At 35.9% G+C, this 14,327-nt stretch overlaps 3 protein-coding genes across 4 annotated transcripts in view; all 3 read left to right on the top strand.

Moving 5' to 3' along the window:
- The window catches only part of LOC123320324, a 376,599-nt gene that overhangs the window by 269,209 nt on the left and 93,063 nt on the right, over positions 1 to 14,327 (top strand). The window lies entirely within an intron of this gene.
- On the top strand, positions 1,060 to 3,184 carry LOC123321160 (gustatory receptor for sugar taste 43a-like). The gene is made up of 8 exons (XM_044908664.1): positions 1,060 to 1,091; positions 1,732 to 1,919; positions 2,016 to 2,418; positions 2,478 to 2,575; positions 2,635 to 2,799; positions 2,851 to 2,919; positions 2,971 to 3,060; positions 3,116 to 3,184. The coding sequence occupies exons 2-8, from the start codon at positions 1,758 to 1,760 to the stop codon at positions 3,182 to 3,184; spliced, it is 1,056 nt and encodes a 351-aa protein (XP_044764599.1). The 5' UTR covers positions 1,060 to 1,091; positions 1,732 to 1,757.
- LOC123320253 (uncharacterized protein CG3556) lies at positions 5,469 to 13,371 on the top strand. Its single transcript, XM_044907516.1, has 9 exons — positions 5,469 to 5,567; positions 6,647 to 6,826; positions 7,520 to 7,652; positions 8,230 to 8,476; positions 10,184 to 10,431; positions 10,790 to 10,950; positions 11,810 to 12,011; positions 12,070 to 12,414; positions 12,495 to 13,371. Exons 3-9 carry the CDS (start codon positions 7,559 to 7,561, stop codon positions 12,554 to 12,556), a joined length of 1,359 nt encoding a protein of 452 aa, XP_044763451.1. The 5' UTR covers positions 5,469 to 5,567; positions 6,647 to 6,826; positions 7,520 to 7,558; the 3' UTR covers positions 12,557 to 13,371.

Below are 14,327 nucleotides of genomic sequence, written 5' to 3' on the forward strand. Positions count from 1 at the left end.
TTTCCTTTCAAATTTTCTTCCCACTTCTTCTTTGATCCATATCTTCTGCGAAACTGTGATGATATTTGGTTCAGTTTCATTTTCAGAGTAAAGATTTTTCAAATTCATACGTAAATCGATGATTTTTGATTGGATCAACTTCACGCAGCTCTTATAATACATAATGATTATTGTGTCTATGTAAAACAATGTTGAATTTAAAATGAGAGAACTGACGTCATGGAAAAAATTTTCTTTCTCGTCTTCAAACACAAGATCCAAGACCATAAGGGAAAACGTAATGATGGTACAAAGCTCAAGCTTTGCACAAGCTGTTCCTTTCATTTTGAATTTTTTTTCTATCAGCTCATCAACCTATTGAAACAGAAACACAATTAAAATGTTATAGGAGTTATATGAAATTTTTTATGGAAGAAAGAACTAGCTTGAAAGGAGAAGAAGTAAATGATTGGATGATTTTTTGAGTTATTGGGTTGATAAATAGACGAAGAATGGAATACCTTCTGTATTTCATTTATAAAACACTCCAATCTCTTCTTTTTCGCTGAAAATATCAAAATATGCATAGCCGCAGCCAACACATTCGTAGTTTGATGGGAAATCTGTATCATTTTTGGTAAACCATAAGTAGGGTGCAATGTACCAGCCAAAGCTGGAAGAAATCTTTTAATTCCACTTTCAAAATCAGAAGAAAATCGACTCACTTAGCGAAGTCAGTATTAAAAAACTATAGATAGAGAAAACCGTTGAGTATGTCATGTGGATTTTATTTTCATTGACAGAAAATTCAAAAGGAAAAACGCCCATGTATCTGCCATATCTTAAGATTTTCAAGAGTGTAGAGTTCATGTTCACAAACGAACATCTAAAATGGAAATATGGAAATTTAATCATAGTTATTTCGTCGAAGTGACTTTCCTATTATGTTTTCATGAGGTAGAAATTCATTTCAAGTGTTTCATTTCAGGAAAATGAAGGGAATACAATGGGATATGGTTGGCAATTGAATTCCTAGAAATCTGTGCAAATAGCAATTTATTTCAACACTGTATTGTGTGAAAAATCAATACACGTTATCAATGCTATACAGGGTATGCATAAACATCCAGCAGGAAGATTTAGAGTCAATTTGAAAATTTGTTGTATCTCCAGATGATATAAGAGTCCCAACAATTTTTACATAGGAATCTATTAAAGATTCACGAGGTTGGGAATGAGCTAATACGATTTTAATTAGTTAAACTAACTAATCACTAATCTATACCTAAGTATAATTCCAAACAAACAATGTGAACCATATTTTTGACCCAGAATCCTGGAAAACAAACAAATCAGAGGTTTTTCTTCCCATTACCACATTATATATTATTTAATCTTTTGGGGAAAAACAATCAATATAAAATCCGACAGTATCAATCAAACACTTCGAAATGGATGACTTGGTGGTTTCAGAAGAAGTGTTTTCCTATTTGAAGCCTACCATTCTCTTCATGAAATTATTCGGTTTGGCACCTGTTGTTTACAGGTTCGAAAAAGGTTCCTACAAGTTGACCAAGTCGACGAAATATGTTGTCTACAGCTATACTATAGCTGTGATTCTCGGTGAGGATAAAAAATTCTTCATATCTCATCATTTTACCACTTATTTGCCTTGGTCAAAGTGGGAATAAAAAAATGTCAAATTTTTTGTGTTATCTATTCATAGTATAATATATTGTTTCAATATTTTAGGAGCTTGGGCTTTCTTAGGAATCTGGATGGATGCTTCCTCTGAATTCTCTTTCAGAATTAAGAATAAAAATGACATATACGTAACCCTATCAGACATTGGAGGGGTCATTATGAGCGTCCTCACAGGAATTTTTATGGGTCCTTTCAAGATTGAGGCTCTTTTCGAAATCATAAGCTCCCTAGATCAGGTAGTATTTAAAAAAAATTAGAAGGGAAGATTTATCTCAACATCGACCTACCCTTAGGGTTTTTTCGAAAATAAAGGAAAATTTCTTCTTTTACAGGTGAACAAACTGTTGAACGAGGGTTGGTCAACATTGAAATGGGACAAGTACCACTCTCTCTTTTTCATATGTACAGTATACACAGTGTCCACTTTTATACTCATCCTGGACTTATATTCTTGGAGCGAAAGGACTGAAACTAATCAACTCTCTATTACATATGTGAAAAACTATTTATCTTTCTACATTTTCTATTTCGTTCTGATTTCTCAACAATTGGCTTACAACAACTTGTCTTTGCATGTTAAAAGGAGAGTTATGTCCCTGAACATGATACTCGCTGAAGAGATCATGAGAAAAACAGAAAAAAACGATGGAGATTTCATATTTTGGATTAAAATGGAAAGTAGAGAACCCACAGAAAGATTTCTACAGAAAAACGAGGCGATGAAGTTATATTCCAGTGAGTTAAAAAATTACAAATTGGAGCTTCAACTTTCCTTATATTTTTCTCCATTACAGAAGGAACCAATGGTAAAATTCTTGTGTTTCCTGCAGCATTGGAGCAAGTAGAACATTGTGTCAGAGCTATCAACAACTTTTTCGACTATCCCTTAATGGTGAAAAATATCGAACTTTTTTGTGGGTGGACCACGTTAAAAACCAATGTATCTTTCAGATTATTCTCATTACATGTTTCATCCACATAATCATTACAATTTGGGGAATACTCGTGAGTTACTATACCAGGTGGCTCTTTCTGATCATGAATATAGTTTGGATTGTTATCCAAACTGCCAGATTGCTTTTCGTCGTAGAACCCATTCATAGTTGCCTTTTCGAGGTAAAACAAACAATTTTTTCACTATAATAATTATAATTTGACAATTTTCAGATGTCAAAAACCAAACCTCTCGTTGCCAAATTAATAACACAGGCAGATAAAGGAGACACACGCAGTCGAGTATTTTCTATATCGTTTCCAAAATTTTTTTATTGTTTTTGAAACTTTCAGCTCGATGTTATAGTTCAAAAGGTTAAAATATCCAATATGAAGTTCACAGCAGCTGGTATAGTTAGCGTGACAAGACCAATGATTTGCACAGTGAGATCCAAATCATTGGAATCAATTTTCGAATATATCTTTTGATTTTTTTCAGATTGCTGGTGCTGTCACTACTTATTTGGTGATACTGTATCAACTTCACAGTATGAAGAGAGTTAATTGAAAGAAATTCAAAGATATACGATTATATTTTGAAATCCAATAAGCATTCACAATGAAAAATTCGACTAAATATAACCAATCCATCAATTAGATATACTCATTTGGAACAAAACAACTAAATAAGTTGTTAGACCCCCCAAAATCTGCAAAATAAAATACGTGTCATCCATATTTGAAAATCTGAAGATACTCACAGATACATATAAGGTCCTCTTCAAGGGAGTTGCATCGTTTATGCGAAACCCTATAGGTAATGCTTTGACCAAATCGAATAAAAGATCGAGCTAAAAAAGAGGGTTAAAAAATTATTCCCTATAAGTACAATATTTGCACTTACATCCACATTGAACAATCTTTCTTGACAAAGCAGGTCAGATAATTCTCGCTTCAATTTCCCATACTGCAAAAATAAAATCCTCAAGAGGCACAATAAATAGGAAACAATCTCACCTCTTTCCTACAACAGTTTGCAGGCTCCACCATCAAAGCCAGACAAGAAATTTGTCCCAATGCCCAAAATGTTTGGGAAATTATGAAGAAATTATCTTTGTATCTGGACAATTGTACGTACAATATAAACGGTGTTGTTGAAAGTGCAAAGAATCTTGTGACGAAGGACAACTGAAATAAGAAGTTTTGATGTGAAGAAAAGAATATTTCGTCTTTTGTTGTGGCCTTCTCATCGGCCAGATGAGAATCCACTCGACGAAAATGAAACTGAAACACAATATACGAGTATAGAGTTCACTCAGAGAACTCTATAGCCTGGAATTTTTTCAAAGTACTGATTTACCACAATAATAGGACGAACTAATCGATCTAAGGCCATGGCTGCATCGAAAAGACGTATGTAAACGTTCTGAAGACCCTTGAAATCTGTTTTTCCTGAAAAAAAAACCAAACCACCAATAAACCAAGAAGAATTATGTATTTCTACCTGCTCTTTTCACTTTTGTTATAGAATTTTGGAGTTTCTGCAAGGTTATTCTGTTCTCAAATCCGAAAACTTCATCGTAATCCTTTACAGAATCCTTTATCGCACACAACCTGGCTCTGACTAAAAGAACAAGACTCCAAAACATGTAAGTTTGAGCAGTGGTGAAGAAATAGCTGCTGAAATAAGGTAATTTTCTCAGAAGGTGCATCATAAAAAGATCTCTGTCGAAAATAAGGTAACAAGAAATAGAATCCATCACAACTATAATCAAAATGGCGACGATTATCATCACAGCTACTGATTTCGACCACCTATTCTTCTTTATTGGGATATTCAGTTGGTGTAGGAGTTCATCGACCTGGAAAACTACTGGTTAAGAGTTTAACAATAAAAGAATAAAAATAAAGTGCCAAGAACTGAACCATTGGGAACACCAGTACTCGCCTTCATAATGTTATTGATGAATCCATTCAAATGGCGTCTACTAAACATGGTGTAAGTGATACAGCAGAAGGCATTGATTATGTTGAACATGAAATTCATGTGAGCAATATATAAAACCATACGTTCTTCGATGAAACTTAAATCCAACCAAGCACTCAGAGATTGAAAAGAATAAATGACACTAGTGGTACCTAGAATAACTGAAGAATATCTCACTTGGTGGTTATATCCCATTCAAAATTTCGAGTAAACTTACTCATGCTCATACCAAGGAAGTAACTCCAAGCCAAATATTTTAAAGAAAATTTCACTGAAACCCTATCTCCTTTTTTGACCAAATCGTATGGGAAGAATCCAATCAAACGACAATGATTTTTCAAAGTAGTCAGAGAATAACTCTTTCCTATTACCTCAACCATTTTATTACTACCCCAAAAGTGCTATGGGTAAAATGATTTCTCAAAGAAAACCCAGTAGAAGAATACTGAAAGTATTCCTGAAGAGACTACTCAATGATTTGTTCTATTGAATTTTTTCTGATGTATACGATGAGAAGACGTGTTTACTGACACGTCTACTTTTATTGGCATTCTCATATTTACAATTCTCTCCATTATTCACCTAGACTTTGTTGGAACCAATAAGAAAGAATGAAGATATCTATAAGTCATGTTGTTTCATAAGATTTCTGGGATTTCCAAAACATAGAGACGTCCCACCAATTTTGTTATTACGCATTATTGTACCTGATTAGGTGATCTAGATTTCCATGACCTCTATCCAGATTTCCAGACCTTCCCCAATGTCAATATCAGCACCCCCAGCTGGATCAATTTTCCAGGGACTGTGACCTGCTCAGTGCAACAGCTTGTATCTACGTTGAATTCAGATGCAACTAGAGACCCTGTGTTGAAGGGGGTATTTCAATATCGAAGAGAATATTTTACAGTTTATCCAGGTTGAAATGACGAAAATTTGAGCTTGATAGTGGAATGTGAGGGTTGTGAGTAGATAGTTTTTAGATGAAAGATGATTTTTCAATGAGTGCAGTTCAAGCTAGACAGATTTTATGAAATTTTTACATATTTTTAAGAAACCACTTTATTTAGAATATCATAAATTGATTCCCGATCCATTGAAAAATTATTTTACGAAGGGAATGTTTTTTAAATCTCATACAATACAAATTCATCAAAACACCATATTTTCCTCGTCATTTATTACCTCCTCTCTGGAAGAAAAGGAAAAATAAACAGAAATCTCGACAAAAAAGGACATATAAACAATTTTGGAGTATTGTATTTTTCTATTTATCAGAAAAATCAGTATAAAATGAAGAACAATGCGTTGGCATGCTTCATTTCATTTTGTATCATAAAAAAAATTTCATTTTATTGCTAGCAAAGATTCAAATATGAACTGGATGAATCCAAACCTTTCCTTTGTTGGGAAAAGTCAGGAAAATATATTCAGAAAATTTTTAGTATAGATTAGTATGTGCTTATTCAATGGAGATGGTAAACATTGTAATTTTTTTCTTATTTGAACAACGCTTTGTACTTTTCTTTATGAATCAAGACTTTATTTTGAAAATGGATTGAATTCATCACTTTTCATTTGAAATTTCACATATATTTTGAATTTTCAACCCCCCTCCTTCATTTTATTCAACAATAAACTATACTTAAGGTATATTTATTCCGATTTTTCCTTAAAATCTGGAAAAATCCATTTGAATAAAATTATTAGATATTTCTACTCCAAAATCAGATTAGCTTGGGATTGAACACAACAAAAGAAGCTATTTCCAATTACTTCGAAACACAAATATTCATCTACTGAAAACAAGACAACTGCACAAACAGAGAACTATCCAAAGATACAAGAATTCTGAAAAGCATTGATCGATATTCAGATAGATCAATAATTTATCACAATTTTATGATAAAAACCAAAATCAAAACTTTCAAGACAGTTACAAAACCATAACATATCAGGATTTTCCTCAAATTCACCCTGTACATAGATTTTCAATCCCTATCAGTCGGTAGAGGGGTAAAAAATGAATTTTTTTTCGGGCAGTATATAAGGGACAGGAGCCACCCCATAAGATCAGACTATGAATGGCGTCTCATGCCCCCAAAAATCGATACCGCCTCCAGCATTAGTTCCTTGTAGATGGCGCTGAGTTCCACTTCTCCATGAATAAACCCTCAGCCACGCCAGTCCATTTAGGGGATCAAATCATCAGGGAGTTCCGATGTAAGTACATTTGTCCTACATGTACAACATCCATAATCTAGCATGCTTTGCACTCATCCTCATCAAGACAATCCTCCTGGTCCCATAACCTGTTACTACTCGGTAATTTCGAGAGATGTTTGTTGATTGCGAATTGAATATTCACGGTCGTAAGGGGTTTGAAATGATATTTTTTTATCTGAAAGGTGATACAGGGTCGCACGGTTGAAACTGAGCATTTTTTTTTGCTTTTCAGTCGTTTTTCGAATCATTTATATGCATAATTAGGTTGTTGTCGTTGGAATATGTTGTGTATCGATGACTTATTGATTTTTGATGGCATGTATATGTAGTTAATCGGTGCATTTTATTGTTGAGTTTAGTGTGACTCACTTCATCCTTGGTTGCTTAAGGTAGTCACGCAAATTTCCCTGATTACCTAGAATTTTCATCAATTATCCTTGACAATGATCAGATCAGAATATTACTTTCTTCTATAGTTGATAAACCTTGCTTTTTATCAAATAGGTCTTGTAGAAAAACGAGTTTTCGAATCAGAATAATATTAGGTTTTGGATTCACCCTGTATATCTCCTCATTTCTTGGACGGAAGATCCAATTAAAACAATTGGATCGAGTATAAGATGATTCAACTTTTGTCTGTAGAGCTCGAAGTTTAGTGATGCGACGGAAATGTTTCTTATTTTTTTTCAGTGGTGTCTGAATCCTATCTGAGAAAAACTTGGAGTGATCATGGAGCTTTTTTTTCCCGTTTTGATTTGGTCTTTTTTCGTTGTGTGTAACGCTGTTCTGGGTGCTGATCAGCAAACTTCGCAGACTTCAAAAGGTGAGTGAGAATTTTGATCTTAGTATTTTTTGGTGGATGCGCATTTATCTGGAAATTATGAATTCATATCATGTGATCTTCATAGACAATGAAATATAGTTTCATGGCCCAAACAAATATAGTGGATTTTTTTAGGTCAACTTAATACGTACTTTAAAAAGAGTAGGTTAGAAAATGAATCACTGAAATATCTGGAACTTAAATCTTGTTTAATGAACTGTTGCTTTTCAAGTAGAAAAATTTATCTGAAGACACCCTGTACGGGGGAAATTTTTCGCAAAATCATTTTGACAACAATAAGATTCATGTTTCATGACCCAAATAAAAACACGATGATCCAGATTAAACTTCGACCTTTAAAAATCAGGTAACAGTTCACCTTTTCTTATAGTTCACTCGTAAACCTTTTAGGAACATTAAAGTTCAAGAAATGTCGCTGTTAAGGTCATGTTTTTACTGTGACATTCAAACAAGATTAATAATTATAACTCTCACACGAAAAACTCATATTCGAATACAGAATTATCATCGTGTATCTTTCCCTGTATCTCGAATGTTGTGAAATTTTCTCTTCAAGCTACCACAGAGGGTGTGAAATACTCTAGCGAGTATCCAGAATTCGAAACTAGCGTCCAGAAGGCCCTGTCATGGCTGATTACCCAGAGGGAGGTGGATTGGGGTTGGAGAAACGACACTGCCAAGGTGTTGACAGCCCTTAAACTGGCCTCGATACAAGAAGATCTGGATCCCATTTTACCCACGCAGCTCGAAACAGAACTTTCCGCCAAACAGCTGGAAATAGAGATCGTCATATTGCTATGGAGGTAAGTTTCGTGTTTTTTAATAAATCTTCTCGTGGGTGATACGTTCCTCTCGAGAAACTGACCAGGAAAGGACAGCTTGGGGCCTAGCTTGTCTGTCTTCCATATGCATACTCTAAAATAGGGTGAATAAGACTTTTACTATTATTTCATCTAGCCCTCGAAACACCATGCTAATCGATCGTTTCTGAACAATTCTCTGTCATGGTAATTCGATGAATAACCATCATTCCTCCCCAAATTCACCACTCGATGGATGTTTCAATAATATATCATTCAAAGTTCAAGCTAAACTGAGTTTTGAAGCTTCCAATGCATCCAGTTTTGAATCCTTCCAGCATCCAAACGAGAAACAGGATATAGATCAAGGACAAATCAATACCTCAACATCCTGGCGATAAAAATAGGACAGCTTGGCACCAGCCTAGATGAGCATCAGTTATATGATGTAATTAACCTAGAAAACTCCAGTTGATACCTTGTGAAGGGAAAAGGGATAAGGCTTTGTTCCTATCATTTTGAAACGAGTTCTGTCCCTCTTAGTGTGAGATAAAAGTGTTTTCTTTCTTTGGGAATTGGAATGTGAATTAGCTTCCTGGAAAATCACATAAAGGAGTATAGTCTTCACCTTAAATACCACGAAAAACACAAGATTCTCCTCGGAGATTCTCCGAAAATTGGAAAAACTGAGAAATTTCTTTTTTGCTTCCGTGTTAAATCGAGTAGTCCTCTTCAGACCATCCCCTATCTCACAATGTGTATTCATTACCAAACTTCCCTCGTTCGAACTTAAACAGAACTCCAGCAACACTTTCAAACTCATTTGGAAACTTCGGTCGGTTGACATTTAACAGGAGAGAAAGTTCCAAGGGAGTTCTCTCGGCGATAATCCCGTCTGGACCTGAAAAAACCCGAGAAAAATCACGTATTCTTCGTGTAATCCACGCTCGACGAGGAGCTTCCATTTATTTCCTCCGCCAGATTTGAATATTTCATGACGGAATGAAGAAGTGGGGTTCAAGAAGCTATCCCTGAGGTTCACCCCTGGATAACGATGAGTCATTTGTTTTCTACGAGTTTTAGGGATTTCCGAGGGTTGAATGAAGAGATATGAGTCTTGAATACGGGATGGAATTGAAGGTAGACGTACAGGGTGTGCATCTGCAACAGACCAGCATTCATAACACGATATATTTCTCAAAAAACAACTCATCACATTTCAAACAGACATCGATGCAATATGTTACTGGATCTAATGATTTATGAGCTCTAGGGACATTGCCAAATAGGGACATATCGATTATTCAGTAGGTCTGTCTGTACCAGATGCGGTTATGTTGTGAGTCTCATTAGCACTCAGCCAATCTACAGATTTCAATCAGCATATATATTGCGTCCAATTTCACCACAGATTATTGAACATACCCGAGGTGATTTATAGGCAATATCCAAGATGAATGTGCGCTTCAGTGACAATTATATCCATTATTAGTCTCTGAAATTGGGTTATCTATCGATTTAACCTAGATACGTAGATGAGTTGGTTCACCCTTGCCTAAACTTCATTGGGTGTTCTGGAAATGTTCTACTTCAGTTTCCCTTTTTGTAGGTACATTAAAAGCTGGAAAAACATGGTTTTCTTTGTTACAACAAACATATCTTAGCGTCTTTGGTTTATAAATTATTGGAATTACCTACCTTCCTTTGCAGACATAGGGAAATTCCGATAACTCCACCAAAGCTAGCCCAATATGCACTAGCAGTGAGTGCCCTGTGCAAGGATCCAAGGGAGTTCCATGGACATGATCTCATAAGCACCCTGCAACACCATGAACCAGTACACGACTTGGAGTTTGCTTACGCTAGCTTAGCAGCTTGTAGCGCCAAATCTCATGTCAGGAAGAAGCAGATAAGAAGGCTTTTGGACATTGCCAACACTGCTAAAGACCATAACATAGGTAAGTTTTGGCACTCCTAGAACTTCGAGTAGCATGCTATCCATACTAGAAGATGATGGAAGAATTTGAGTTTGAGGTTTCATCTGATTGAAGATAAACCATTTTCCTGGTTGAGCAGTAACTTTCGCAGTTTTCCAGTTAGTTATTATGAGAGTTTTCCCTATTAGGTAAGTGAGGGATTATCTGATGAAGTTTTCGTCCCAGAAGCAGAGAAATTGGGGATTTTTCCTCAGATGTCGTGAATCTCGGTTCTAGAAGAGTAGGCCTTGGTGATGACGAGAACAATGACGTCATGCTTTATCCATTTGAAGCAACAGGTCGCTCTGAAATCACCTTGTTTTTCTGTTCGATTTTCCAGATACGGTTGCCATGACAATATTGGCTCTGCGCTGCATAGTCAAGGACCACAGGCACAGAAACTTGCAGCATTCCCTGCGTAGACCATCGATCAGTCTGGCCAGACAGCAGCATAGCGATGGTGGCTTTGGAAACATCTACAATACAGCTATTACCATGCAGGTGAGTTTACAACATAGAAAAACTGAAGGATTTGGCTCTACAATCTCGAGTTTTCAATCATTCCTAACGTTAAATGTTACGTGGAATAGTTTCAAGACTGGATCAGCTGATTTTCATGGCTGCAATCTGTCTTCTTGTTGATTTTGAGAAAAACCCCCTTGGTTGCAAAATGGCGAAGGTGCTAAATCATTCAATCAATTTTTTTCTTTGACGAACAGTACACAACGAATTCTCATTCACTTCAGAAAAGATCGCAAATCACCTTTAGTTGAACGAGATCATTTAAAATTGCAAGGATTTGATTACAATGTTAATTTTGCCAAAAATAGTTTTGGTTGCAAAATGGCGAAGGAGCTAAAACGTGTTTTTTTCATTAGTCTATGAAAACTCTATGTATGCATTGCCAATTCCTGTTGAACCTCAAATATGTTTACAGGAAATGCATTTGTCAAAAGTCCCACGAAAGCAATCAAAGGAATACACATTTGTCGAGTGATATTTTTTGGTTGCAAAATGGCGAAGGAACTAAAACGTGTTTCTTTTTATTAGTCTATGAAAACTCTATGTATGCATTGCCAATTTCTGTTGAACCTCGAATATGTTTACAGGAAATGCATTTGTCAAAAGTCCTATGAAAGCAATCAATGGAATACACATTTGTTGAGTGATAATTATTTGGTTGCAAAATGGCGAAGGTGCTGGATTTGGAACTAATTTATCATACACATTTCAAAGTGTATGGATGTTTATCAGCATAAAATTCATCCCCATTCATTTCTCAATTATAAAAACTATGAAATCAGATTGATATCTCACAAAAATATCGATGAATTTCATGGTTATCCATCATCTAACACAGGCCCTTCAAGAAGTGCCAGAAAGCAACTCAAACTGGAACAGAACGGCTGCAAAGGCTTACATAGAGAGTCGTCAGGACCCCGATGGTGCTTTCACAGATCCTGGACTCACAGCTGACGCCTTGATGGCTTTGCTCGGCAAAGGACTCGGTGCCATAAGGACATTAGATTGCGGTAAACTAGATCCAGACTTCGATAACCATGGTAAAATACATGAATTTCACCCCTTAATGATTAATCTGTAATCTCCATTTGTCCCCAGTCGACATAGACCTGGCCAAATCGCTCTCATCTCATGGCAATGATTCTGAGATAAGGAACGTCACAGTGACTTACACCCTCTGGGTAGGTTCCAACATAACAGAAAACTCTACCATATCCATCATGGCTCCCAGAAACACCTCTTTCTACAACGTTATGCAGATGGCGATGGAACAAGATCCACACTTCACTTTCGAAGCATCCGAGTGGCCGAATGGTCACTATGTCCACACCCTTGCTGGGTACAAAGAGGAACCTATGGGGTACCACTACTGGCTACTCTACAGGCTGCCTGAATTTCCCGACCCCAGTGCTCCTCCAGCCAACCAGCTAGTCGCTCCAGTCGGTGAGTGGTGTTCCACATGGATCTCTTCAAGTCCCCTTGAAATCTGATGGTTCACTGATGTTGTTCTTTCGAATTTTCAGGCGTTGACGAGCTCTTGATAGAGGAAGGAGATCACTACCTCTTCTGGTACAAGAAACTGTAAACAGGAAAGTGCGTACCTAACGATAGACATTCTCAAATGCGAAAAAAGTTGTTGTTGTGTGAATTGCGTATTTTGATAACTGCGAAATGACTGCTGAACCTTTCAACCTACTACCTAAACCGTAGGCTTCTAGATTTTTGTAAACTCCTCTATCCAAGCAATTTCTTCGTGGATCCTCGACTGCCTTCTTTATTTGGTGACCTGACTACGTGAGGGAGATTTGGCCCTGTGGGGCGGGCCGTCTAGAATAGCCCCACAGCAGTCCCAGCTTGTCGTAAGAGGCGACTAAAGGGAGTTTATGCCTTCGGTTTCCTTACATTTTTTTTTCTGGAATCTTAAGGTGCTTTGAGGTTCTTTTAGTTCGGATCTCCAAACCCCCTCCACAAGACCGGCTCGCTGAAAAACATGGCGTTTTCTTCTTGAAATCAACCGGATAACCGATTTCCACATTTTATTTTCAAATTCGAAATTGACATTCGAAGAATTATCCTTGCTTTATACGACTCCTTGTTTGGGTACAGGTTTTTGAGGGGGTGAAGGGTGTTGAATTGTATGCCTCTAGTAAACTACTGGGAATAAGCCAATTGACTACCTCAAAACCGGTTCAAACCACATCTCAGGTGATCCATTCTTACCCTATAAATTAAATGAAAAATATCAAGAATGAATTCGAGGAAATATTAGGAAAAAACTAAAGTGAATTGAATAGATGAAAACTAATTCGAGAATATCGCAGAAAAGGAAAGAAATTAAAAAAAAAATTGCTTGTTTCAAGTTTAAAAAAATGTTTTGTTTATAGATTCGTTCTGAAAATTTTTAAAAAATGCTGTTTTAACCTTCCATCATTTTTGTTTCGAAAAATCATCAGATTTCCTTAAAAATTGTTGATTGCCTCATTAGCAGTTCCAGTTGAAGTGTGATAATTTTAAAGAAACAAATCTATTTGTTTAAATTTATATATCAGTTGAATTATAAGTCAGAAAAAGACCTTAAACTCAGGATTAACCCAAATAAATTCCTCTGATTATATCGCCGAAGTTAAAGACAATATTCAATGAGTTTCCGAATGAATTAAGCTTACTTCTCGTATAATTTAAACCCGGAACGTTTCATACATTTCGCGCATCTTCAGGAGACATCCCATAACTTCAAAAAGCATTGGGTTTGGTTGAAATGAATGAGAATGCTTTGTGGAGATATGAGGTGGGACATACTGAATACGAAATTGAAAACAATTTCAGAAAGACCAAGAACAACTCAGTCCTAAATGAATTGAAAAAAAAGTCAAAATTGAAGGGAGACGTCTAAAATAGACAGAAATTATATGAAATTAGATAAAAACTGGGTAAATCTTCAATGAAGGAAAGGGGAATTCCTGCCTGAAACCTTTTCTAATTCTAAAAAAGTCTAGGCGCCAAAACGATGATTTCAACAAAATACTTTTCGATAAAAGAAATGAGCTTCGACAGAAATTTCACTTTTTTCTCGACTCTGTGCAGGAAAACCTTGATGAAGTAAAAATTAATCAACGACGAAATTGAATAGAAGATGATGAAGATTAAAAAAAATTATGAAAAAATATATAACCGAATTTTACGTATTTCTTTATTGTTTTTTTTTTTTTTTGAGAATTGATTCGTAAGAATTCAGGAATTAGATATTTAAATTGGCTGTGAGTCTGCGTGTGAAGCTAAATTATCGTTTATCCGAAGAATGAAGTGTGAATGAGTAAAAAAAATTAACGCACAACTGTCAAAAATAAAGTACGCAC

The sequence above is a fragment of the Coccinella septempunctata genome, chromosome 9, assembly GCF_907165205.1.
Source record: "Coccinella septempunctata chromosome 9, icCocSept1.1, whole genome shotgun sequence".
Taxonomy (NCBI): Eukaryota; Metazoa; Arthropoda; class Insecta; order Coleoptera; family Coccinellidae; genus Coccinella; species Coccinella septempunctata.

Bases quoted from the DNA above. Each gene is read 5' to 3' on its own strand.
- LOC123321160 (XM_044908664.1), top strand. From the start codon at position 1,758: ATGGATGCTTCCTCTGAATTCTCTTTCAGAATTAAGAATAAAAATGAC. The intron at 2,419-2,477 runs GTGAGTTAAAAA...TCTCCATTACAG, and splicing joins GGCGATGAAGTTATATTCCA to AAGGAACCAATGGTAAAATT. The intron at 2,576-2,634 runs GTGAAAAATATC...TGTATCTTTCAG, and splicing joins TTTTCGACTATCCCTTAATG to ATTATTCTCATTACATGTTT.
- LOC123320253 (XM_044907516.1), top strand. From the start codon at position 7,559: ATGGAGCTTTTTTTTCCCGTTTTGATTTGGTCTTTTTTCGTTGTGTGT. The intron at 7,653-8,229 runs GTGAGTGAGAAT...TTTCTCTTCAAG, and splicing joins AACTTCGCAGACTTCAAAAG to CTACCACAGAGGGTGTGAAA. The intron at 12,012-12,069 runs GTAAAATACATG...ATTTGTCCCCAG, and splicing joins TCCAGACTTCGATAACCATG to TCGACATAGACCTGGCCAAA.